The sequence below is a fragment of the Loxodonta africana genome, chromosome 19 (genome assembly GCF_030014295.1).
Source record: "Loxodonta africana isolate mLoxAfr1 chromosome 19, mLoxAfr1.hap2, whole genome shotgun sequence".
NCBI classification, from domain to species: domain Eukaryota; kingdom Metazoa; phylum Chordata; class Mammalia; order Proboscidea; family Elephantidae; genus Loxodonta; species Loxodonta africana.
In genome coordinates this window covers 57,850,222-57,877,494 of record NC_087360.1, presented here as the reverse complement: position 1 = coordinate 57,877,494, position 27,273 = coordinate 57,850,222, and the positions used below count along the sequence as shown (strand labels likewise).

At 39.2% G+C, this 27,273-nt stretch overlaps 1 protein-coding gene across 1 annotated transcript in view; it reads left to right on the top strand.

Annotated features, from left to right (window-relative positions):
• Positions 1-20,905, top strand: part of CHRNB3 (cholinergic receptor nicotinic beta 3 subunit) — a 37,920-nt gene extending 17,015 nt beyond the window's left edge. Inside the window, exons 4-6 of the mRNA XM_010592546.3 lie at positions 11,719-11,828; positions 12,285-13,167; positions 20,624-20,905. Coding sequence (XP_010590848.2) covers positions 11,719-11,828; positions 12,285-13,167; positions 20,624-20,782 — 1,152 coding nt within the window. The 3' untranslated portion in view covers positions 20,783-20,905. The remainder of the gene's footprint in view (positions 1-11,718; positions 11,829-12,284; positions 13,168-20,623) is intronic.
• Positions 20,906-27,273: the final 6,368 nt, after the last annotated feature.

Sequence of the window (27,273 nt, the reverse complement as noted above, 5' to 3'; positions counted from 1 at the left end):
ATTTCATTTAAGTTGCCAATGGTTGTCATAGCTCTAGTCTCATTTAAGCCTCTCAACCACCCTGAGTTAGGAAAGGAGGTATTATTGCATTGGTTAGCAGCCAAGCTCTTAACCAGTGCCCTACCAGGGCTCCCGTAATCCTCACAGCTACCCTAAAAGGTAGGTTCTACTCAACGGCACTGAGAGAGAGAGAGAGAATTATTATTTCCACTTTGCAGGTATGGAAGCTGAGGATTTGAGAATTTAAGTGACTTGTCCAAGGTTACACACTGCTAAGTGAAGTCTGGAAACCCTGGTTTCTCCTCTAGCATATTTAGGCATTCCTCTTCTGTCCTCTCAACAAGAGATTAGCTTTATCAAGCACAAACCTAGTGACATCCAAAGAGTCTTCTACATGGAGCTATTTTTATTTTATTGATTTTATTTTGCAAACTCTTTTGTCTTCCTCCTTCCTACTTCCAGGGAGAATCAAAACCCGATAAACTATAAATGTATTATTAACATTGACTTGCTAAGACTACATGAGAAAATACTTAATGCCTCAGCCCCTCTGATTCTGCACAGTCATGGCCAAGGTTAGGAAAACTGCATCTCAGCCACTTTAATGGAAATGGAAAATGAAGCCAATCTTTCTTCAGTGACACAAAGGTTGTACTCTTAGACTAGACTTTCTCAGATGAAAAATCACTATGACAACTGACGTGAAATTCACCCACTCAGCAAGCATTTACTGAGGACCTACTGTGTGCCAGGAACTGTGCAAGACACTGTTGGGTACAAATGCCAATAAGATAGTAAGAATTTTAAGTGCCCCAGGCATCACTGCTGCTGAGACGTAGTTTGGTCTCCTATCCCCATGGCCATCCTGAGGAAAATAAAGCTGCCCAAGTGTCTGCCAAAGCCAACATCTTAAACTAGTACTGTTTCTCCAACAGCTGGTTTCCATTTCAGATCAAAAGAAGTTCAGCAAACACAATGAAGGCTTCACTGACAGACCCCTGAAGCTGGGCTTTGAGGAGAAGTAAGGAACAAACTTGCCATGGAAGAGATAGGCTAGGCTTAAACGTCAGGGCGATCTCCCTAAAAATCTAATTATCATCCATAACCTGGAAACACCCTTATAAATCCATGAATGCTGAACCTTTATATGCTGTCTTATTTCCCTGCTTTCTCTGCAGCCTTCCTCATCATAGCAAAGGGGGCCAGTTTGGGTTTCTTGATTCTGAGTCAGAATCAAGCAGAGTGAGTAGGGGTCAAAACTTGGGCAAGTCATTTAACCTCTCTGACCCTCAATCTCTTCGTTTAGAAAATGGAGGCAATGCCTAGATCACAGTGTTGTTGGGAGGTTAGATGAGATAATGTGTGTGAATGTGACTAGCACCTTATCTAGCATGTAGTAGGCTCAATAAACGTCACTTCCTTCTGCCACCTTTGTAGGCTTTCTCATACTTAATGACAAATGACATTTCTTGGCCTAAACAACTCATAGATTTATTGGGAACATGAGACGTGTAGTATGTCATGTTGTCTTTAAGATTAAAGTGAATCAACAGGTCACGAGAATGTTCCAAAGTATGCAAATTCAGACAATGGCAAGGAATGTCTTTGCCTTACTATCTTTTGGTCAGGCGCTCTGGTGGCACAGTGGTTAAAGCGCTCGGCTGTTAGCCAAAAAGTTCCTCAGTTCAAACCCACCAGCTACTCCAAGGGAGAAAGATGTGGCAGTCTGCTTCTGTAAAGATTATAGTCCTGGAAACCCTATGGGGCAGTTTTACTTTGTCCTACAGGGTTGTTGGAAACCCTGGTGGTATAGTGGTTCAGTGCTATGGCTGCTAACCAAAAGGTTGGTAGTTCAAATCCACCAGGGACTCCTTGGAAACTCTATGGGGCAGTTCTACTCTGTCCTGTGGGGTCGCTATGAGTTGGAATCAACTCAACGGCAGTGGGTTTTTTTGGTTTATAGGGTTGCTATGAATCAGAATTGACTCAAAGGGAGTAGGTTCGGGCTTTTGGTTGGAATCTTTTGGTCTTAATATTAAACTAAGAATAATTAGAAGGATTTATTTAGAGTAAGAAGTTACATAATTTAGGTTATACAATTTATGTATAAGTTATATAATTTATAATGAAATTTGGTTTAGGGTTGTGGGAAATACTAGACATTTGTGAGTGATATTTCAGGTAATATATTTAAGAAAAGACAACTTCAAGAGAATACGTATGGTTTGGAGTTGCATTTTTTCAGAATTAAGAAGCCTAGAATCGGAGTATTTTTCCATTTCTCCTTATTCACAGATTAACTTTGATATTTGGCTCTGACATGGCCTGGATCCTCCTGTCTCTTGCAATAACAACTCTTAAGGCAAGAGCTGCTGCCATGTGGAGCCGATGTTTGTAAAGGGCTTTGAGAGGCTTGGCTAGAACGTGCTACCCAAACACAGGATATTATTTCTAATCTCTTAACTTTAAGAAGGGAAGGGTGAGGAGGCTAGCCTCCAAATGCCTCCAGGGGTTTCAGAGAGAACAGGAAAGTGACCAGGAAACCTCACAGGTTCTTAGATTTGGGCTCTGCATCCGCATCCCAACACAGCTGGCTTGAGCTCTAAAACTGTGAACAGTGTGTAGTGGGCTCAGCCAGCATGGTGGTACACACATACCACTGAGAAAATCAGTGAAGCCCTCTCGATTGGCCTGTTAGGGAGGACAGACCTCATTGCCCAGGCCTGGTTACAGAAGGACACCAAGGCGCTGTGGAAAATGTCTCTCACCTGCCACAAAGGAACACGAAAGCTGAAGCACAGTGACTTGTCTAAATGGTACAACTAGTAAAGGAAATCCAGTGTGGAACTTGGATCTTTTGACTCTAACTCAATGCTCTTTCTCTTTTGGGTACATCAAAGTAAGCAATAGTGACTGAAAGTCCCATCGGGCCTTTTTTCTTTACTGGCCAAAATATAACCTGAATCCACTATAAAAAACAACAACAACAACAAAAAACAGTTGCTGAGTCTGTTTGGACTCATGGAGACGCCATGTGTCAGAGAACTGTGCCCCACAGGGCTTTCAGTAGCTGATTTTCCACAAGTAGATCTCCAGGTCTTTCTTCTAAGGGGCCTCTGGGTAGATTTGAACCTCCAACCTTTCAGTTAGCAGCCAAGTGTGTTAATTATTTGTACCATCCAGGGACTCCTGAATTCACTGTGTATCTCTTTCTATTCTCAGGGACTCAAATGTGTCCCTCATTCACCCATTCATCCATTTGTTTCTGCCCCAAAGCCTTCTCCGCATGTTGTTCCATCCACAGGAAACATTCTTCCCTACCCCACACCACCATCTGACACCCTGACTACCTCTGATGTCTCAGCTTAAATGTCATCTCAGAGATACCTTCCTTGTCGCTCCACAGTTCTCTACCATTTTACCCAAGTTGTTTCTCCTTCATACCAATGATCACAGGGTGTGGTTATTATTTATTATGTATTATTATATCTGTTAGTTCACTTGTTTGTGGTCTGAGTCAGCCCTAGGCAAGGAGTACATAGTCACAGGGACTTTGTTTTGATTACCTTTCTCTGTTCAGTTCTTAGTGAAAGTCTTGCATGTTTGTTGAAAGAAGCAGAAGCCCTAAATTTTGGTTATCTTCTTTTTTTTTGGTTATCTTCTTTTTGGGTTTCTTCTTTGCAGGGTAGGGCTGAGCTTCGGTCAACACTGGCTCTGGCTCTAGAAGTAAGAAACTGGGGTTCAAGAAGCAGGCAATGTAGCTCGCAGCAGCCCTGATGTTCCAAATGGAGAATTCTGACATTGAACTTCTTAGCTGTGCTGGGTAACATTATTTTTTAGAGACGGACCTGGAGGGGAAAAGTGCAGCTCTGGAGCCGAGTCTTGTTGTCTCTGGGGCTTCTTGGCTGTGTGCCTGCAGCAGTCTGCTTGGTAGAGATCTGCTTGGATTCCCCTCAGGTTCAACCAAGAACTTTTTATTTGCAAAAGCCAAAACCAAATCCATCGCCGTCAAGTCAGTTGTGACTCACAGTGACTCTTTAGGACAGAGTAGAACTGCCTCATAGGGTTTCCAAGGAGCAGCTAGCTGGTAGATTCAGACAGCTAACCTTTTGGTTAGCAGCCATGCTCTTTAGCCATTGCTCTACCAGGGCTCCTTTTAGTTGCAAATGACATATAATCCAACCCAAACTGATATAAGCCAGAAGAGAATGTATCGGCTTTCACAATCTGAAAAGTCCAGGGGTAGGGCTTGCTTCACTTCCAGCTCAACCCAGGAACTCAAGCAATATTTCCAGGACCCAGTGATCTCACGGAGTGTCTCCGGGTTCCTTGTCCTCTGGGTTGGCTCCGTTCTCATCCAGGGCTTCCTCTGATGACAGCAGGGTGGCTACATCAACCCAATCCTCAAAATGCTTCCCATGTTCAAGTCCAACAGGAATGAAAATGGCCTGCTTTTGGTTTTGTGCCCATCCCTGAAAATGATGGAGGGCAGGTCTGAGATACAGGCCCACTCCTGGAGCAGGACATAGAGACAGCTCCACCCAAAGCTGGTGGGTTAAGAGCGGAGAAAGGTGGTCCTCCAGAAGGAACCTGAGGTGCTCTAAACAGGAGAAAACCAAAACCAAACCCACTGCTGTCGAATCAATTCCAACTCATAGTGACCCTATAGGACAGAGCAGAACTGCCCCATAGGGTTTCCAAGGAGAGACTGGTGGATTCCAACTGCTGACCTTTTGGTTAGCAGCCGTAGCTCTTAACCACTATGCCACCAGGGTTTCCCTAAACAGAAGGGCGGGTAAACTTGAGGCAGCAGACACAGCGCCTGTCCTTTTTACTAACCCAGTTAACCCTAGCCTGAGTGGATCTACTGAGGCACCTGTTATTACAATTCATCACCATCCTACAACTTTCCTCCCATTGTCCATCACCAAACACAGCCACGGTGAAGCATGCTTGTTTGTACAATCTCCCCATCCTTTAACAGATATTTTACATGAAGGCCAAACAGGTTTTGTTCTGTTTTTTGTCTTCTTTAACAGAGGGGAGATGGAATAGGTGTCTGTTGTAGCCTGCGTACACAGTCAATAAGCTTTATAGACATCAGCACCAGAAATAACTACGAGAGCAGACCTATAGAAAGGTTGGTCAAAGGAATTGAGATTCTGAAGAATTTTAGGCCTCAAGTGTTTTCACTCTAAAGTAGTGTGGAGAGGATCTGGTTTCAGACAGACCTCAGCTTGAATGACATCAAGGCCACCAGGCTGCACACTTCTGGGGCGTGTCCTTCACTTCATAGTCAACGTGAATAGTACCTCCTGGAGTTGTGACTGCGCAGACTACCCTGCCATATTCAATAGCTCTGGATCCTATTTTCCCTACTGACTAGCTGTGTGATCTTGGGCAAGGTACTAAATCTCTCTGAGCCACAGTTGTGTCACTCCAATATAGTACTAATAATAGGTAGTTTGCCAAGTTATTTAGGAGCTCTGGTGGAGCAGTGGTTAAGCACTTGGCTACTAACTGAAAGGTCAGCAGTTGAAACCCACTAGTCGTTTCATGGGAGAAAGATGAGGCAGCCTGCTTCTGTAAAGATTACAGCTTTAGAAACCCTATCAGGCAATTCTACCCTACCCTATAGGGTTCCTGTGAGCCAGAATCAACTCAATGACAATGCGGTTTTTGCAGGTTATTGAGAAATTAGCATTAATAAATATAAAGCACTTAGTACAGTGCCTAGCACATCACTGACACTCAATAAAGACAAATTTTATTATTATTATCAGGGTCACCACTATAGTTGCAAAAATAGTAAAAAATTTTTTTTAAGTATTTCGTGGTTTTATTTAAATAACCACATGAATATTCCCCAATGCTAAGGCAAAAGCATTTCACACTGCAAAGAGGGAAATGTGTGAGTTGTTTTTCTTTCTTATAGTTAGCCCAGAAGTATCTCAGACATTTGGTGAACTATTAGGATATATTTTCAGTCCCGCAAAGAAACGATTTTTACAAAATACTTCAGTAGCAAAAGCAAAAGTTACACACATGCTATTTCTTTGCCTCCACCTTTTCTCAGGAAATCTCAACTGTATTTTGATTTGAATTCAAACAACATCAGCGTCAGGAAAAGCATCAGAGCAGCATCCCTCCTTGCCAATAAATCCTAATTCTCCAGAAGACAGAGGTCTACCTATTTTTTTCTTCCATAAGAAAACTCTAATACATTACAACCACGTGGGGCTGACCTCAAGAATGCAAGGCTGGTTCAACATTGGAAAATCAATGTGATTCATTATATTAAACACCAAACAAGAAAAATCATACGATCATCTCAATAGATGATGAAAAGGCATTTGACAAAGCTCAGCATCCATTCACGATAAAATAAGTAATAAACAAATAAAATCAACAAACAATGAATAGGACACTTATAAAAACCAACAGCTAACATCATGCTTAACGGTGAACAACTAAATGCTTTCTGCCAAAGACCAGGAACAAGGCAAAGCTATTCACCCCAACTGCTCCTATTTAACATTATACTGGAGGTCCTAGCCAGTGAGTTAAAGCAAGGAAAACCAATAAAAGGGACACAAATCAGAAAGGAAGAAATGAAACTCTTTATTTACAGAAGACACAGTTGTCTATGTAGAATTTTTATAAAAAAGCTCCTACAACAACATGCACTAGGCAAAGTCACAGGATAAGGAGTCAATATACAAAAATCAAATTTATATTTATGTATTTGCAATGAACAATTGGAAAATTAAAAATAAAAATATAACTACCATTTACAAAGCACACACACACACACAAAAAACATGAAATACTTAGGTATAAATCTATGTAAACAAATGCAGAATTTGTAAGCTGAAAACTACAAAACACTGATTAAAAAAATGAAAGAAGATCTGAATAAATGGAGGGATACATGATATTACTGTGTTGGAAGACTCAATATTAATATCAATTCTTCCCAAACTCATGTATAACCTCGGACCAATCATAATCAAAATCTCAGCAGGATTTGTTGGTAGATATCAACAAGCTGATTTAAAAATATATGAAAAGGCAAAGAAAATAGAAGCGTCAAAACACTTTTGAAAAAGAAGAACAAAGTTGAAGGACTCACATTACCTGATGTCAAAACTTACCAAGAAGCTATAGTAATTAAGACAGTGTGATATTGATGAAAGGAAAGACACACAGATTAATGGAACAGAATAGAGAGCCCAGAAATAGACCCACATGCATATGGTATAACTGGAGATCTATATATTAAAAAAAAAAGAACCTCAACCCATACCTTGCAACTTAATAAAAAATTAACTCAAAATGGATCATAGACCTAAATGTAAAACCTAAAGCTATGAAATTTGTAGAAGAAAGCATAGGAGAAAATCTTTGTGACCTTGGGTCAAGCAATGATTTCTTAGATATGACACCAATAGCACAATCCATAAAAGATAGTATTGACAAATTGGACTTCATCAAAATTTAAAACTTTTGCCTTGTGAAAGACACTGTTACCAGAACAAAATGACACAGCACAGACTGGTAGAAAATATTTTCAAGTAGAATATTTGACAAAGGGCAGGTATCAGAAATACATAACCCATTGCTGTCGAGTCAATTCTGACTCAGAGCGATCCTATAGGACAGAGTAGAACTATCCCATAGGGTTTCCAAGGAGCTGCTGGTGGATTCTAACTGCTGACCTTTTGGTTAGTAGAACTCTAAAAGCTCAGTAATAAAAAAACAAACAACCCAACTAAAAAATATGTAAAATATTTAATAGACACTTCATCAAATAAGACATATGGATGGCAAATAAGCATATGAAAAGATGCTCAGCATTAATAGGAATTAGGGAAATGCATATCAAAACCACAAGGAGATACCATTTTACACCTATTATAATAGTTAAAATAAAAAATATGACAATACCAAGTGCTGGAGAAGATACAAAGCAACTGGGGCTCTCATACATTGCTATTGGGAATGAGAAATGATACAACCACTTTGAGAAAAAGTTTGCCAGTTTCTTATGAAGCTAAACATACGCTTACATTGTACCATCCCACTTCTACATATTTACCCAAGAGAAATGAGAATTTATATTCACCCAAAAACCTGTACAAGATGTTTATAGTGTCTTTATGCCTACTCGTCAAAAACCAGAAACGACCCTAATGCCCTAACTGATGAATGGATAATATAAGTTGTGGTACATACATACATGGAATACTACTCAATAATAAAAATGAACAAGCTACTAATACACACAAAAACATAGAAAACCCAAAATGCATTATGCTAAGTAAAATAAGTCAGAATCAAAAGGCTACATGTGGTCCATTTATGAGACATTCTGGAACGGGAAAATTGCAGGAAAAGAAAAGAGATCAGTGGTTGCCAGGGGTGAGGGATGTGAGGGATTGACTACAACCAGACAGTATGGGGGAATTTTAGGAGGTGATGAAGCTGTTCTGTATCTTGATGATGGTAGTGGTTATATGACTGTTCTCATATGGAACTGTACACAATACAGTGAATTTTATTCTAAGTAAAATGTAGAAAATGGATAAAGTGGAAGGGAAACAGAAGTAAAAAAATGCTACTAGAGTTCCTGACCCAAGCCTCATATGCGTGCAAAAGCTGGATAATGAATGAGGAAGACCGAAGAAGAATTGATGCCTTTGAATTATGGGTTGCTGAAGAATATTGAATATACCATGGACTGCCAGAAGAACGATCAGATCTGTCTTGGAAGAAGTACAACCAGAATCGTCCTTAGAAGCAAACATGGTGAGACTTCATCTCACTTACTTTAGACATGTTATCAAAAATAAATAAATAAAACCAAACCCATTGCCATTGAGTAAATTCCAACTCATAGTGACCCTATGAGTTGGACATGTTATCAGGAGGGACCAACCCCTGGAGAAGGACACCATGCTTGATAAAGTAGAGGGTCAGCAAAAGAGAGGAGGACCCTCAAGGAGGTGGATTGACACAGTGGCTGCAACAATGGACTCAAGCACAGCAAAGATGGTGAGAATGGCACAGGACTGGGCAGTGTTGCACTCCATTGTACATAGGTGGTTGTTGTGAGTTGGAACTGCCTGAACAGCACCTATCAACAATAACACAACTTTGAGTTCCCAACTCATAGCGACCCTATAAGACAGAGTAGAAATGCCCCATAGAGTTCCAAGGAGCGCCTAGCAGATTCGACCCTTTGGTTAGCAGCCATAGCATGTAACCACTACTCCACCAGGGTTTCCAGAGTCTCCTTAGCAGGAGACAAATTATTCCTGGAGGAGAGTTATATTTGCTCCTCCAAATGGGCAGGAGAGGAAGAAAAAGGGAGACACCTATGAGTGCCAAGTAAACATGGTAAATACTTTATTGTTTTGGGCTCTTAAACTGTCCATTCTCATATGCGTGATTACCCATAGTCAAGCAATTTTTTATGCTTTAGATTTTATCTTTTTAAAGGCCCATACCTTTCTAAATTTCTTTTTCAAGGATCACTCACAAATGTTGTCTAAGACAAACAATGTCTCATCTGGACTCTGCTTCCATCACTTTCCAGGCATCATGCATATTTCAGTATTTTACCATCTGTAGAAGTCAGCCATCTGCTGACTCCTGATTTTTTTAATGGCAAGGTTGGCATCACAGACTCCAGGAAGCCTCACACTGAGCACACCCTCCTAACTCTCTGAAATGTAAATTTCCCATTATCTTATATCATTACTCAACCATTCACATGAGGGACAGTGGGATACAAGAATTTAATTTTCAGGTCAGATTTCGTAAGATTCTGGATCTGAAGTCTTTTTAGTAAGGTCCGCTTTTGCTGTTCATTGGGTCATCTATACATCGTCCTTTTGGTCTTTGTAATCCAATCAATTACTGGTCAGGTTTGCTAACCTGGATCCATCAGCCTCAGTAAAACATGCTTAAACATCTTATTCTATCATGAGGAAAAATATGTAAGCACCTGGGGGCTAGTAATATCAGGAATATAATCTAAATCTGTAATTGGGAGCTCACAAAATAAAATTCATAATTGACTTTATTTCTGATAGTATTTATTACTGCAATATACTCAGTTTTAAGGAGTCCTGGTGGCACAGTGATTAAGTGCTCAGCTGCTTACCAAAAGGTCAGCAGTGCAAACCCACCAGCCTCTTCGAGGGAGAAAGATTTCGGCAGTCTGCTTCCATGAAGATTTACAGCCTTGGAAAACCTATGGGGCAGCTCTACTCTGTCCTACAGGGTTGCTGTGAGTTGGAATTGACTCCATGGTAGTGGGATTTTTTTTTTTTTAGTTATGTTAGTTTTAAAAATTGGGGTATTTTAAAATAGCAAACATTTAAAATTCGCATTTAAAACAATATTTTATGGTGCACGGTTTTCTTTTGTGCGCTCGAATCAATTCCCACTCATAGCGACTGTATATGACAGAGTAAAACTGTGCCATAGGGCTTCCTAGGTTGTAATTTTCACAGAAGCAAAAGCAAATCGACAGGTCTTTTCTCCCAAACAGCTGCTGGTGGCTTAGAACCGCTGATCTTCCGATTAGTAGCTGAGCGCTTAACTATTACACCACCAGGGCTCCATCATGGTGGGTACCCGACCTAGTGCCGTCGAGTCGATTCCGACTCATAGCAACCCTACAGGATAGAGTAGAGATTATGGTGGGTAGTTTTATTATTATCATTATTATCGTGGTAAGGAATTAGGTAACAGGACATTTGCCATATACAGATTAGAGTTTAAAAGGAAAGTTTTGGAATTTTTTTTTTTCCGTTGAATAAAAGTTCTAATGTCATCCTAGTCCGAGGATACTGAAAGTTTCATATTAACATACTGGATGGATGCTTGTCCAAGCCACTTCAGTGATGTTCACAATTGTCTGGTACCCATTGTTGCTGTTGTTAGGTGCCCCCAAGTCAGTTCTGACTCATAGCATGCTCATGCATAACAGAATGAAACACTACCTAGTACTGTGCCATCCTCACAATCGTTATTATGTTTAAGCCCATCGTTGCAGCCACTGTGTCAGCCCATGTTGTTGAGGGTCTTCCTCTTTTTGCTGACCCTTTACTTTACCAAGCATGGTGTCTTTCCCCAGGGCCTGGTCCCTCCTGTTAACGTGTCCAAAGTACATGAGATGAAGTCTCACCATCCCTGGTTTTAAGTAGCGTAATGGCTTTACTTCTGGCAGTCCATGGTATATTCAATATTCTTTGCCAACCCAAAATTCAAAGGCATCAATTCTTCTTTGGTCTTCTTCATTCATTATCCAGCTTTTACATGCATATGAAGCGATCAAAAATACCATGGCTTGGGTCAGACGCACCTTAATCCTCAAGGTGACATCTTTGCTTTTTAACATGTTAAAGAGGTCTTTTGCAGCAAATTTGCCAGTGCAATACGTCCTTTGATTTCTTGACTGTTGCTTCCATGGGCATTGATTGTGGATCCAAGTAAAATAAGCTCCTTTACATCTTCAATATTTTCTCCTTTTATCATGGTGTTGCTCATTGGTCCAGTTGTGAGGATTTTTGTTTTCTTTATGTCAAGATGTAATCTGTACTGAAGGCTGTAAAACACTGGATCAGTAAATTAACAGAAATCGTCAGAGCCCAAAGTCTAATACATTGAATTTTCAGAATAAAATTACAGTATACTAATTTCATACAGGAATGGACAGACCACAAATTATGCTGGAATCCTGATGAATATGGCGGGATTCATTCAATTAAAGTTCCATCAGAATCTCTCTGGCTTCCTGACATCGTTCTCTTTGAAAAGTAAGTATTACAGAGGGAAGTACTCTGGTCAAAATAGGGCTTGGAATAGAAAAGCCTTATTTTGACAAAATAATTAAGTGAAATGTACAACTTTAAATACCTTTCTCGTACTTCTGTATCGTATTTCTTATTGCATTGTTTCTTTAAAAAATATCGTTTGACACTACTGTGGTAGGAAAGTAATGCAATACAAGTAGTATGGAAAACAAAACAAAACAAAAAAAACGTTGCTGTCAAGTCGATTCCAACTCATAGTGACCCTAGAGGACAGAGTAGAGCTGCCCCCGTAGAGTTTCCAAGGAGCGCCTGGTGGGTTCCAACTGCGGAACTTTTGGTTAGCTGCAGTAGCACTTAACCACTACGCCACCGGGGTTTCCAAATAGTACAGTAGTGGGTTAAAAAAACAACACTAAAATATGCTAACTAACTACTAAAGTGAAACTACTTTAATTACAGTGCTGATGGATGCTTTGAAGGCTCCCTCATGACAAAAGTCATCGTGAAGCATAATGGAACTGTCGTTTGGACCCCTCCTGCCAGTTATAAAAGCTCGTGCACCATGGATGTCACATTTTTCCCATTTGACAGACAGAACTGTTCCATGAAGTTTGGATCCTGGACTTACGATGGTACCATGGTTGACCTCATTTTGATAAATGAGAATGTTGACAGAAAAGACTTCTTTGATAATGGAGAATGGGAAATATTAAATGCAAAAGGGATGAAGGGAAACAGAAGAGAGGGCTTATATTCATATCCATTCATCACTTATTCTTTTGTCCTGAGACGCCTGCCTTTGTTTTACACCCTCTTTCTGATAATCCCTTGCCTGGGGCTGTCTTTCCTAACGGTTCTCGTGTTCTATTTACCTTCTGATGAAGGTGAAAAGCTGTCATTATCAACATCTGTTTTGGTTTCCCTGACAGTTTTTCTTTTAGTTATTGAAGAAATAATCCCATCTTCTTCAAAAGTCATTCCTCTCATTGGAGAATACCTCTTGTTCATTATGATTTTTGTTACCCTGTCAATCATTGTCACTGTCTTTGTAATTAATGTTCACCACAGATCTTCCTCAACGTACCATCCCATGGCCCCCTGGGTTAAGAGGCTATTTCTTCAACAACTCCCTAAATTACTTTGCATGAAGGACCATGTAGATCGCTACTCTTTCCCAGACAAAGATGAGAGTAAACCAGTAGTGAAAGCTAGAGTTCCAGAAAAAAAGAAACAGAAACAAATGAGTGATGGAGAAAAAATTCTGGTTGCTTCCTTGGAAAAGGCCGCGGATTCCATTCGATACATTTCAAAGCATGTGAAGAAAGAGCATTTTATCAGCCAGGTGAGTAAACTAGCATTCATGATAATGGTGCCATTGTGATGTGTAGAAGATTAATATTGTAACAACTGTTTACAACAAAATTCTGTCATTGCTTAAAATGTGACATTATTAGCTGTCTACTTGACACGTATAAGGGTCCCTCGGTAGCACAAAAGGTTGGTACTCTGTTACTAATCAAAAAGTTTGGTGATTTGAACCCATGCAGCAGCACCGCTGAAGAAAGACCTGACGATTGGCTTCTGTAAAGATTACAACCAAAACACCTATGGAGCTCAGGTTTACTCTAACACTTGGGGTTGCCATGAATCCATTCCACGGCAATGTTGTGTGCCTTTGAGTTGATTCTGACTCATAGCAAACTTATCCAAACCAAACCAAACCCAGTGCCATCGAGTTGACTCCGACTCATAGCAACTCTATAGGACAGGGTAGAACTGCCCCATAGAGTTTCCAAGGAGTGCCTGGTGGATTTGAACTGCCAACCCTTTGGTTAGCAGCCATAGCACTTAACCACTACACCACCAGGGTTTCCAGCAAACCCATAGGATGGAGTAAAGCTACCCCATAGGGTTCCCAAGGCTGAAATCTTTGTGGAAGCAGATAGCTGCAACTTTCTCCTGCAGAGCAGCTGGTGGGTTCGAAACACCGACCTTTTAGTTAGCAGCCTAGAGCTTAACCACTTTGCCACCAGGGCTACCTGGCAACCAGTTTACACATAAAAAATTTAAAACAAGTTCTCTTATAGAGATTTTAGTATGAATTTTTAGGAAGTTCACAAAAAAAGTAAGCAAAAGTGAAGCAATTGTAGAATAAGCACTATTCCTTATAAGCAGTGGCCTCACTTGGAGCCCTGGTGGCACAGCAGTTAAGAGATTGGCTGCTAAGCAAAAGGTCCGCAGTTCGAATCCACCAGCTGCTCCTTGGAAACTCTATGGGGCTGTTCTGTTCTGTTTTATAGGGTCACTATGAGTCAGAATCTACTCAACAACTGGCTTCGTTTTTTTTTTTTTTTTTTTGGTTTTTCACTAAAGGGCTGCAGGGAGTGCAGATCTCACCAGGTGACACTGTCAGAGGGGGTGGCACCGAAATGACTGTCTATAAAATTTTTGTGCAGTGTTTCAGCAAAAATTTATTATTTTTTATAAAAAAAATATTCCTATAGTTAGTTATAACAACAAACAAAATTTTTGTAAGCTCAGCTTAAACCCCAGAACAAAATCCATTACCATCGCAAGTCAGTTCCGACTCATAGTGACTGTACAGGTCAGAGAACTGCCCCATAGGGTTTCCAAGGAGCCATTGGTGGATTTGATTGCTGACCTTTTGGTTAACAGCCGAGCTCTCAGCCACTGCGCCACCGGGAGTCCAGGCTCAGCTTACGTGTATCAATATACCTACAAGGCTAAAACTCTAGGGCAACGGTTTGGATTTTTGTTTGGTAACGTGCTCCAGTTAGAGCTGTCGGTATTACCCAATTACAACGATGCTTCAAATTACGTGGTTTTGCTGCACCCACTACAACCGTGCGTTGTTTTTGTTGCAGCCATGTTTTTATACTCACTGATTTTGTCAAATTTTCTGGTGTTTTAGCTACAATCGATGGCAATGGGTTAAATGGATTGTGGTAGTTAGCATAGGAGAGGTGACACAATGAATTACTACACTGGGTGACAACACCAACCCTAGTGACACCACAGCTAATAAGTAGCCTCAATCCTTTTTTTTTTTTAAGAAAAAATTATGGGAAATTAATAAGAGCCTCAGTTCTATTTTAAATAATTCAATTAAACTCTTTAAGTTGGTTATCCTCATTGTTGTTAGATGCCATCAAATCGGTTACAACTCAGAGAGACCCTACCCACAACAGAATGAAACACTGCCTGGTGTTGCGCCATCCTTACAATCATTGCTGTGTTTGAACCCACTGCTGCACCATTGTGTCAATCCATCTAGTTGAGGGTCTTCTTCTTTCTCTGACCCTCTACCAAGCATGATGTCCTTCTCCAGGGACTAGTCCCTTCTGATCACAAGTCCAAAGTACCTGAGATGAAATACCGCCATCTTTGTTTCCAAGGGGCACCCTGGCTATACTTCTTCCAAGATAGATTTGTTTATTCTTCTGGAAGTCCATGGTATATTCAATATTCTTCTCCAACACCATACTTCAAAGGAGTCAATTCTTCAATCTTCTTTATTCATTGTCCAGGTTTCACATGCGTATGGATGATTAAAAACACGATGGCTTTGATCAGGCACACCTTAGTCCTCAAAGTGACATCTTTGCTTTTTAACACCTTAATGAGGTCTTTTGCAGCAAATTCGCTCAATGCAATATGTTGTTTGATTTCTCGACTGCTGCTTCCATGGGCATTTACTGTGGATCCAAGTAAAATGAAATCTCGACAACTTCAATATTTTCTACGTTTATCATGATGTTTCTTATTAGTACAATTGTGAAGATTTTTGTTTTATTTATGTTAACGTGTAATCCATAGTGAAGGCTGTAGTCTTTGATCTTCATCAATAAGTTCTTCAAGTCCTCTTCACCTTCAGCAAGCAAGGTTGTGTCTGATGTTGTGTCCTGATGTTGCATTCTTCTTCATATAGTCCAGCTTCTCGGATTATTTGCTCAGCATAAAGACTGCATAAGTATTGTGCAAAGACACAATCTTAAACACATCTTTCCTGATTTTAAACCACACTGTATCTCCTTTTGTTTGAAAGACTGCGTCTTGGTCTAAGTACAGGTTCCTCATGAGCACAATTAAGTGTTCTGGAATTCCCATTCTTTGCAATGTTACCCATAATTTGTTATGATCCACACAGTTGAATGCCTTTGCTTAGTCAATAAAACACAGGTAAACATCCTTCTGGTATTCTCTGTTTTCTGCCAAGATCCATCTGACTTTAGCCATGATCTTCATTTTACGTCCTCTTCTGAATCTGACTTGAATTTCTGGCAGTTCCCTGTCCATGTATTGCTGCAACAGTTTTTTAATTATCTTCAGCAAAATTTTACTTGCATGTGATATTAATGATATTGTTTGATAATTTCCACATTCTGTTGGATCACCTTTCTTTGGAATGGGCGCAAATATGAATCTCTTCTGGTAGGTTGGCCAGGGAGATGTCTTCCAAATTTCCTGGCATAGACGAGTGAGCACTTCCAGGTCTGCCTCCGTTTGTTGAAACATGTCAATTGGTATTCTGCAAATTCCTGGAGCCTTGTTTTTCACCAATGCCTTCAGTGCAGCTTGGACCTCTTCCTTCAATACCATTCGTTCTTGATCATATGCTACCTCCTGAAATGGTTGCAGGTCAACCAATTCTTTTTGGTATAGTGACTCTGTGTTTTCCTTCCATCTTCTTTTGATACTGCCTGCGTCGTTCAGTATTTTGCCCACAGAGTCCTTCAATATTACAACTCAGAGCATGAACTTTTTCTTCAGTTCTTGAGAAATGCTGAGCGTGTTCTTCCTTTTGGGTTTTCTAACTCCAGGTCTTTGCACATTTCATTATAATACTTTACTTTGTCTTTTTGAGCTACCCTTTGAAATCTTCTATTCAGCTCTTTTACTTCATTATTTCTTCCATTTGCTGTAGCTGCTAGATGTTCAAGAGCAAGTTTCAGAGTCTCCTCTGACATCCATTTTCGTCTCTTCCTTATTTCCTGTCTTTTTAATGACCTTTTAGTTTCTTCATGTATGATGTCCTTGATGTCATCCACAACTTGTCTGGTTTTCAGTCATTGGTGTTTAATTCATCAAATCTGTTTTTGAGATGGTCTTTAAATTCAGGTGAGATGTACTCAAGGTCATGCTTTGCCTCTCATGGACTTGTTTTAATTTTCTTCAGCTTTAACTTGAACTTGCATATGAGCAACTGATGCTCTGTTCCCCAGCCGGCCCCTGGCCTTGTTCTGACTGATGACTTTGAATTTCTCCATCTTCTCTTTCCACAGATGTAGTCGATTTGATTCCTGTGTATTCCATCCAATAGGTTCTACAATTACAGTCGCCACTCAGATTGTTTAAAAAGGCATTTGCGATGAATAAGTTGTTGGTCTTGCAAAATTCTATCATGTGATCTCCAGAGTCGTTTCTATCACTGAGGCCAGTGTTTTCTAACTCCAATCCTTTCTTTTCAATTTTTGCATTCCAATCACCACTAATTATCAATGTATCTTGAGTACACGTTTTGATCAATTTCAGACTACAGAAGTTGGTAAAATCTTCTATTTATTCATCTTTGGCATTAGTGGTTGGTACGTAAATTTGAATAATAATCATATTAATTGGTCTTCCTTGTAAGCATATGAATGTTATCCTAACACTGACAGCATTGTACTTCAGGATAATCTTGAAATGTTCTTTTTGACAATAAACACAATACCACATTCGTCTTCAATTTGTCATTCTCAGCATAGTAAACCATATGATTGTCCAATTCAAAATAGCCAATACCAGTCCATTTCAGCTCACTAATGCCTAGGATATCAATCTTTATGAGTTCCGTTTCATTTTTGATATCTTCCAATTTTGCTAGATTCATACTTCGTACATTCCACATTCTGTTATTAATGGCTATTTGCAGCTATTTCTTCTCATTTTGAGTCGTACCACATCAGCAAATGAAGGTCCGGAAAGCTTGACTCGGTCCAAGTCATTAAGGTCCTACTCTACTTTAAGCTCTTCCTCAGTCATATTCTGATTACCATCCAACCCGAGAGGCTCACCTTCTGGCACTGATATATCAGACAATGTTCACTGCTATTCATAAGCTTTTCATTGGCCAATTTTTTTAGAAGTAGATCACAAGGTCCTTCTTCCTCTCTTAGTCTGGAAGCTCTGCTGACACTTGTCCAAGATGAGTGACCCTGCTGGTATTTGAATTATTGGTAGCATAGCTTCCAGCATCACAGCAACTTGCAAGCCACCATAGAATGACAAACTCACAGATGTGTGGTGCTTGGTTTTCCTGGTCTCTACTAATTTATCTCTCAGTTTTCATGAAATGGTAGGTTTTTCATTAGATGATATTTATTAAGAAATTAGAGAATCAAAAAGAACCAGGTTCATTAATTAATATGAAAGTAGAGTGTCACATCAGATATTTTGGGGAGAGGAAAAGTGTAGTAATTCAGTTTACAGATTAAAAAAAAAAATTATGGGAAGAATGTAGATTTCAGACTAGAACTGTCCTGAGCTCACATCCAACCCCCTACCATGTCTGACTGGAGACAAGTTGAGACCTTCCTGAGCTTCAGTTTTCTGAAACCTACCTAAATGGGTTATTGTGAGGAATAAATGACATAAAATATAAAACATGCACTTTCTGCCCAGGCGAAACGCTAGCAGCGCAGTGGTGAAGAGCTAGGCTGTTAACCAAAAGGTTGACAGTTTGAATCCACCAGGTGCTCCTTGAAAACCTTATGGGGCAGTTCTACTGTGTCCTATAGGGTGGTTATGAGTCGGAATTGACTCGACGGCAACAGGTTTTGTTTGGTTTGGTTTTTGTATACCTGCTACATGATTGCCAGAGAGCAACAGGTTATCTGCCCAGGCATATGAGCCTCGCCTTGTGATTATATGAGCAATCAATAAATGTTGATTCTCACCCTTCTTTTTCTCATCTGTATTTTGATTCTTCCTATAAATGGGCCTTCCAAGTGGAATGAAAATATTATCTGACATACAAATATTCATTATAAAGAAAACTGAAAAACTAGTCTGTTGCTTAAAAGAAATTATACAATAGACCAATACCAAAACCAAACCTGTCGCCGTTGTGTTGATTCCAACTCATAGCGACCCTACAGGACAGAGTAGAACTGCCCCAGAGAGTTTCCGAGGAGCGCCTGGTGGATTTGAACTGCCAACCTTTTGGTTAGCAGCCGTAGCTCTTAACCACTATGTCACCAGGGTTTCCTGTAGACCAATAGAACTGTGTATTATTTAGGGTTCACTTATTTTCCTCTAAAATCTGTGAATTTGTGTCAAGAACCTGTTCCCATAAACAGACTTATGAAAGAGTGTTCTTTTTTTAATGAAATATTCTACACTTTCTCTTCTTTGCACAGGCATATCCTCTTTCTTAAAATTTGTCATTTTTTCAACCAAGAAAAGAAAAGAAAAAAGCACTAGAGAAGAGATCGCTGCTATAGAGCCAGCATTTCAGCAATTCTTAAGGGTTTTTTGTTTTGTTTCTTTTTTCTTTCTTTCTTTACATCTTTTAAAAGTTCTAACACAAAGATTTAAATAAATTTTTTAAAATTATAAAAATAACATCAGTATAGAGCATTTGGAAAATGCAGAGAAGTGTAAATAAAAAGATTAAAATCACTAACAATCCCACAATTTAAAGGTAACACTTTTAACATTTTAATCTGTCTTCTTTGCATTGTCTCCAAGCTTTTATTTCTAAATCGCTCTGTGCACACAATGCGTTCAAGTCCTTCAGCAGCGGCTTCCTGCTGTCGCAACCTCTGCTTCAAGCTCCCTCTACAATGGCAGCCTCCTGTTCTGTTCCATCTTTTAAAAAAACCCCATAGAACAAAATTGGAACATTTATTTTCGCTTAAAGGAGCCCTGGTGGTACAGTGGTTAAGCACTCGGCTGCTAACTGAAAGGTGGGCCATTTGAACCCTCCAGCTGCTCCACGGGAGAAAGATTTGGCAGTCAGCTTCTGTAAAGATTACAGCCTTGGAAACCCTAGGGGGCAGTTCTGTGCTGTCCTATATAGGGTGGCTATGAGTCAGAATAGACTCAATGGTTCGTTTTTTTTTATTTTTATTTTCTCTTGAAGGATGAAAACACACCTCTCTCTTGAAGACCTCCCTAGCCTTGTAGCTAGCTCCTACTCTGACCCCACTCTTGGAGGTTTGTTTCTTAATCTCCCTCAACTCTTCCTAACTAAGGGGACTTTGGTTCCTTTCCTCCCTTGTCAATTCCTGTTATCTCCTGGTCAGTTCTCCTCCTCTGCAGTGTCCATCATTCATTCTACAGTTATTTAACAGCATACCCACATGTGAAGTAGAAGACCTGTGACACTTGGCCACAATAATACTTAATTTTTAAATTTGTGGCTGATTTCATTTGTACATGAGAAAGCATCACATTAAGATATACTGGCTTTTTATTTGTTTAAAATCAGGCTTTTCCTAGTTTGAACTTTAATCAGTAACATTAACAAATGCATAAACAACTCCGTTGTTTTTATTTTGCTTCTTTAGTATTGATTAAAGTGTTCTTATAAACTGGACTTATGAGGCTATTTTCTTGGGTACCATTACTGAAGTCACGAGAAGGCACCAGCCTATGTTGCAGGTGACAGGTTAGGTGTATTTTCAAAACTTAAGTGCCATAAATATGAATATTATTCTTTTTAAATCCCTCCAAATGATTTCAGAAGAGTTGCCCAACACCGTGAATTGATGGCCCCCTTTACTCTTTTGCAGGTAGTACAAGACTGGAAATTCGTCGCTCAAGTTCTTGACCGAATTTTCCTGTGGCTCTTTCTGATAGTGTCAGTTACAGGCTCCGTCCTGATTTTTACTCCTGCTTTGAAGATGTGGCTGCATAGTTACCACGAAGAACAAGTCTCCAGAGCAATTTGAAAGACAAACCATCAACACAAAATTATACCTTAGACCTCGCATGCATCTAGCCTGTACACAGAATCCAAATGCATGTGCTTATTCCAAGAACCTGACTGCGTAGCCTCAAGGAAATGAAACATCTCTTGATGGGAGAAACCTGAATAAATGTGGGTTTGCCCACAGTTAATTAATAGTTGGCATTAGAGTGAGTTGGGTTTAAACAAAGCAGAATCTTCTCGGGCTCCTTCCTTGCAGGTGTGTGAGAAGCTCATCTTGTACACTCAGGGGCTCTCCTTCCTTCCTGGTAGCCCTAAGTAATCTTGCGCCCTAATTCTCTGTCTCCAATGCCCTCTCTAGTATCTTAGGTGTTAGAATGACCACATTAGTGGAAGAGACTACAAAATCACTGTGGAAACAGAGCACTGTTGCAGCTCTCCTTGGTCTTTCACTTGATTACTCACTGATAACTCCACCAACTCCTCTTCATGTCCCCACTGTCTGTAATTTTAGGATTTTTCTGGGGTTTTACTAGGAAAAAAAAATAATCTCTTTGGCAGTCTCATTTTTCTTGTATGGGACCACAGATTTCACTGCTCTCTTAGATTTTACCAGAAATTTGATCTCATCTGCCCTACAAATTTCAGACCTTTCCATTGATCTGGTCTATGAAGGCGTCTCGCCAACTTTCCGTTGATGTTATGAATTCATTTTTATCTTACATTTCTTCTGGAATGTCAGTAAGACTTGTGGGGAGAGGGAACATAGCTCTTCAATCAGCCATTCTGTACTAGAAATCTTTTCTAAATTTCAATCCCTATGCCAGTTGCTGTTGAGTCAGTTCTGATTCATGATGACCTCGTGTGTGTCAGAGTAGAACTGTGCTCCACAGGGTTTTCAATGGCTGATTTTTTGGAAGTAGATCACCAAGGCTTTCTTTTGAGGTGCCTATGGTTGGACTCGAACCACCAATGTTTTGGTTAGCAAATGAGCACATGAACCATTTGTACCACCCAGGAACCCTCAATCCCTACAGACTTGTCCAATTGGACATGGCAACTGGAACACTGAGAATCACCAAAGGTGGTGCCGTACCATGAGAAGATTGTGGACCTATTTTAAAGACTCTAAATAATCTTGACTTTGCAGACTGATGGGACTGGAAAGGTGATGCTGTTGGGAAGAGGGTTACTGATTTATTGGACATAAATAATTAGTGAAGTGTGGCTTAAAGGTAGGTGATTAACGTGTGTTGTTAGACTTGGCAGAAGGATTGCATCCACTTTAATGGGATTCTGCCCACCTGGCTGTTTACAGTCTCCTGGATAATTATAGTAGCCTCCTAGCTGCTTTTCCTGCTTCCAATCAGACTCTCTTCGTCTCCTTCATCCCAACCAGACCTTTTCCTTTTCATAGCTAGTCTCTCCTTCCCTTTGTCCCCCTCCTGGATGTCAATACTTTAATTACCACTCCCCCTGCCTCCTGCATCTTCAGTCTCCCTTGTAGGGTTCTCTTTCCCAGACCTGCAAAATGTCCAGATCTGCTTTATTCTTAGAACAAGCATGGACCCATACTAAACAGAAATAACAGAATTTTTGTTCAAATAGCCTGGACTGCTCTTTTTAGAGAAATTTGTATAATTCAATCATCCTCAAAAGCAATTCTAAATCCCTAAAAAAAAAAAAAAAAAATCACAGTTATAGTTATTTCAATGTTTAAACAATATTTAATATGGTCACTGTACTTGTTTTCAATAGGTAACATTTATTACACCATAGAATTGTATTTTTATATACTATACAAACAAGCTGTAGAACATATGAGCATTTTGTATGATCCATATGTCCATTACTTTTATGCACATTTTCTGGATTTTTTAAAGAGACACAGAATGGTGAAGTGCTATCAGTATGGACCAGTGCTCTACTACTAGCCAAAAGGTTGGCAATTCAAACCTACCCAGAGGCGCCTCTGAAGACAGGGCCTGGTGATGTTCTTCCAAAAGGTCACAGCCTTGAAAACCCTATGGAGTAGTTCTACTCTGCACACTTGGGGTCCAACTTTATTAGATAGCAATAATGACAACAAAAAATAATAGATTATGACTCATGACCATTGAAGTTCCCCCAGTTCTAAAATCTCATACTTTGGAGAGTTATACTGGAGCTTTTATAATTTAAAAAAAAACCACACAACTTCCAATTATAAATTTGTTCCTTTAGGAAAATGTAATCTGCTTTATCATCACATTCAGACAGAATCTGTGGAAATACATTGTAATGAAAATCAAGAATTTCCACATCTTAACTCTCTGATGTGATTGTAGAATCGGAGGCCAGATCACTGTTCTCCTTCTTTTTATTGAGAATAATTTTGACTTTATCTCATTATTTAGCTTTACTTAACCCATTAGTTTGTTAAGTGGGTAACAATATTAATCTTTAAAAAAAAAGTTTAGATTTGAATTCAGTTTTAAATTTTGAAAAATACTGACCTGAAATATTTTCCACAGCAAGCCTATTTCAGACCAGTCACAGATATATCAAAGAGCGAGCATTTGTATGTGTGGCACAGCTTAAGCCACATTGCCGCTAAGGTGGAAGAGGATGATAAGGAGTTAAAAAGTGGAAAATGATAAATATTTATATATCACAATATCCCTAAGGAAGTAACTACAAAAGATAGCTTTAAAGCAAGGAAATTTTAATTTCAAATGTAGAGCAAGAAAAATCTTCTGTGGGCAAAACTTGCCAGCTAATTCCAACAAGTGGAAGCTGGGAGACCCACACAACTTGCCATCACACATGAGCATGCAAGCACGTGTGTGTGCACACACAGATACACAGACAGCTTTCCTAAATTGTTCTCAGCCTTCAGCTCATACCCCACCTCCTCCTGAAGCCTTCACTGAGCATGGCTCTCACTGAGATCCCTGTCTCTGAAAGTTTGTGGAGTTTTCAGTCTATACTACATTGTTCTCTGATTATCTTAATCCTCTATTATATTCACAACAGCATCTAATTGAGATGAGTACATAGTCAAGACTTAATTAATACTTATTAATTAATTAAACCAAAAACCAGAAACTTGGGTTTGGGTTGTTTGTCTAAAATGGGGACAAAATTGTACTGTTGATCAGCCCCACCTCACATTTCCAGCTATAATATATAGACATATGTACATATATATGTGTGTATACATACACATGTACATATATATGTACATATGTGTGTGTGGACGGCACTGGGTGTGTATATATATATATATGTATATATATATACATATATATATATATATACTTGTATACATACATATGGAGCCCTGGTGCCACAGTGGTTAAGCGTTGGGCTGCTAACCAAAATGTCAGCAGTTCGAATCTACCAGCCACTCTTTGGAAACCCTCTGGGGCAGTTCTACTCTGTGTTATAGGATCACTGAGTTGGAATCAACTCTGCCACAAAGAGTTTAGTTTCTATACACACACATATATAATTTTCAGTATGTACCTTAAAAAATATTTCCTTAAACATTACAGAATTTCCAAAATAACATTATCAGGCTTAGCAAAATTAATCATTCTATATTCAATTTTCTATAACTGTCTCATAAATACACTTTATGTTTAGCTGGTCTAAATATAGTTAGCTTGTCTTCAACCTGGAACCATTTTGTTATGTCTCTTCAATCTGTTTTAATCTCTTCTTGTCACTGACTTGCTGAAGTAACTAGATCAGTTTTCCCCAAGAATGTCCCAATTTTTGGATTTGTCTGGTTGCTTCCTTGTGGTATTATTTTACTTGTTCCTGTTTCCTATATTTCATGTAAACTGGAAATTAGAATTGTAATCTTAAATGTAACTCTAGTTTAATATTTTTGGCAGAAATACACCATAGATGATGATATGTAGTTCACATTGCATTGTATCAGGAAACATACTGTTTGTTGTCTCATCATTAGTGTTAAGATTAATTCCTGGATTAAGGTGATGACAACCTGTTCTCTCCATTGTATCCAGTGATAAATTTAGTGATCTAGTCTGTTGCTCCTTGGAAACTCTATTGGGTGGTTCTACTCTGTCCTATAGGGTTGCTATGAGTCAGAATCGACTTGAGGCAGTGGGTTTGGTTTTTCTTTTAGCCTGTTGCCATAAAAGAACACAGCAAAGTCATAATGGCTCTCACCAATGACCTTGGTCCCTTTAAAGGTGGTTTCTAACCAGCTACATTGGAACACTATAATTTTCAAAGAGTAATACTTTTATGCTAGGATGGGCCTTATGGTTGTGTCATAATTCTTTCTCTGTCGCACCTACTACTATGTGTTAAAAATAAATCATTTAATGAACAGCCATGGAGACTACCATTTATGTTTAATCTGACATGTGCTACTTCTTTGTACTAAGATTTTCTTTTCAGTATGCCAATAAAATAATAGCAAAAATAAAAACCATGCATTTCTTTGCTCCTTGTGGACATAATCTTGAGGTTTGGGAAAACTAGCCTAAAGCAGCACTATATCTATTGAGGTGGATTGTGGCACACCCAGGCAGCGTTACCCACCCTAGGGCAGGGCAGCCTGGCTTGTTGTAGAATTAGATATGCCCACCAGAATGCTCTGAGATGGTCCCAGTTTAGGCTGCAAGAGGAGAAATAGAAAGAAAAAAGAGAAAAATTGTTAAGATTATCTTAGGCACTACCATCATCCCTGTTTTACATCCCTGTTTTATGCTTATTTTCCTTCTTTTAAAATGTATGTCATTAATTTGTTTACTTGTGAGTACAAGACCCTCCTGTCTTATAGATCATTAAACAGCTTCTGGAAGGGTGGGTTGGGAGGTCTGAAGCATACTCAAGTAAGAAGAATGTATTAAGGGTTTAGTGCTTTTGTTCTACCTCCTAGTTTGTTGTGTAGTGCCTGGGGTCTTAAAAACTTGCAAGCAGCCATCCAAGGCACAACAATTGGTCTCTATTCTCCTGGAGCAACAGAGGAAGAAGTAGAGTCAGGAATAGACAGAGAATATGGAATATGTAGCCACACCATGAACAACTGCCTCCTTTGTCATGAGACCAGAAGAACTGGATGGTGCCCCACTACCATTACTGAAAGTTTTGATCAAAGCTTCTATTGAGGAATTCTGATCAAATGGGGGAAATACAGTACAAATTTTCAAATTCTCATGGAATCCAGATTTTCTGGAGCCATGGAGGCTGGATGACCCCTCAAAACTGTTACCCTGATAATCTTTAAGTCTTAAACCAAAAATATTCCCTGAAGTCTTCTTGAAACTAAACAATGTTTTAGTTTAACTAGTAAAGAATGTCTGCCTTGAAGATTATGCTCTTTTAAGATCCACCTATAAGGGATCAAATTGGCAACAGCAACTCAAAAGATTAGATATGAACCTTTCCTTATGGAGCAGTGAATTTATGTTAATGGGAGAGCAATGATTCAGAAAAGGAGGTTGAAAATTGTTGCACAACTCAAAGAATGTAATCAATGCCACTAAATTGTACATGTAGAAACTGTTGAATTGGTATATGTTTTGCTGAGTATATTCTCAACAACAATAAGAAAAATGAAATAAATTATTTTAAAAAAGGAATGTGTTAAGAAGTTAGCATAGGGCTTTCCTCACCCCTGTCTGGAAGCACTCTCCTATTTTTCTGCAAAGTAGTTCTTAAAAGTCTTGTTTTAAAATTCTGACTTTGTGGCCTTTTCCCACACAATATACTATAAAATCATTCAATCTCTTTTATTTAGTTCTGGTATACATGTTTTCCCCCACAGGCTGTTAAGAAAAAAAGGTATTAAATAACAACCAGTCCTCTGTAAAGACAGTAAAATAAAATACTGATACTACAATCACAAATAACGAGTAAAAATACCTTAAAACAGAGTAATTCAATTCAAGACTTCTGGCTGGGGTGCTAGAGAGTACGTTATCAAAGAAAAGAGAAGAGAAAGACTTTACATTGTGGCAAGAGAAATTATTGAATATCAACACAACGGATTGTGTAATCATAAAAATTAAACTTCAGGACTAGGTAACAACGTGGCAGAAGTGTTGCTGATACCTATGTTGAGAAAAAAGCAAAATACAAAATTGAAAGGTCAAATTGAAATGTAAAATTTTTTATGGGCAACCACTGGAGGGGAAAAGGCAAACAAGAAAGTGTCTGTGCTAGATTAGCTTTTTTTCCCCCTCTTTTAAAATAAACCTTTAAAATTGTTATAGTAATATTTATACAACAAATAAGGCAATTAAACAACAAATAAGGCAATTAGGGTGGAATAAAGCAGAATTCTGAAGGTTCTCCCTCTCAGAAGAGGAATTGTCCCAAAAGATACAAGATCATAATTTCTTACAGAAGAAATAACTTTATTTTCAGTCTCAGATACAATGAACAAATGGAAACTATTGAAGGGAAAAGACTAGAAGAAGACCTTCTCTCAACCCACAACCAAGGTTGTTTAGGTTTGCCTGGGCACATCATATAACATTTTTATTTTGA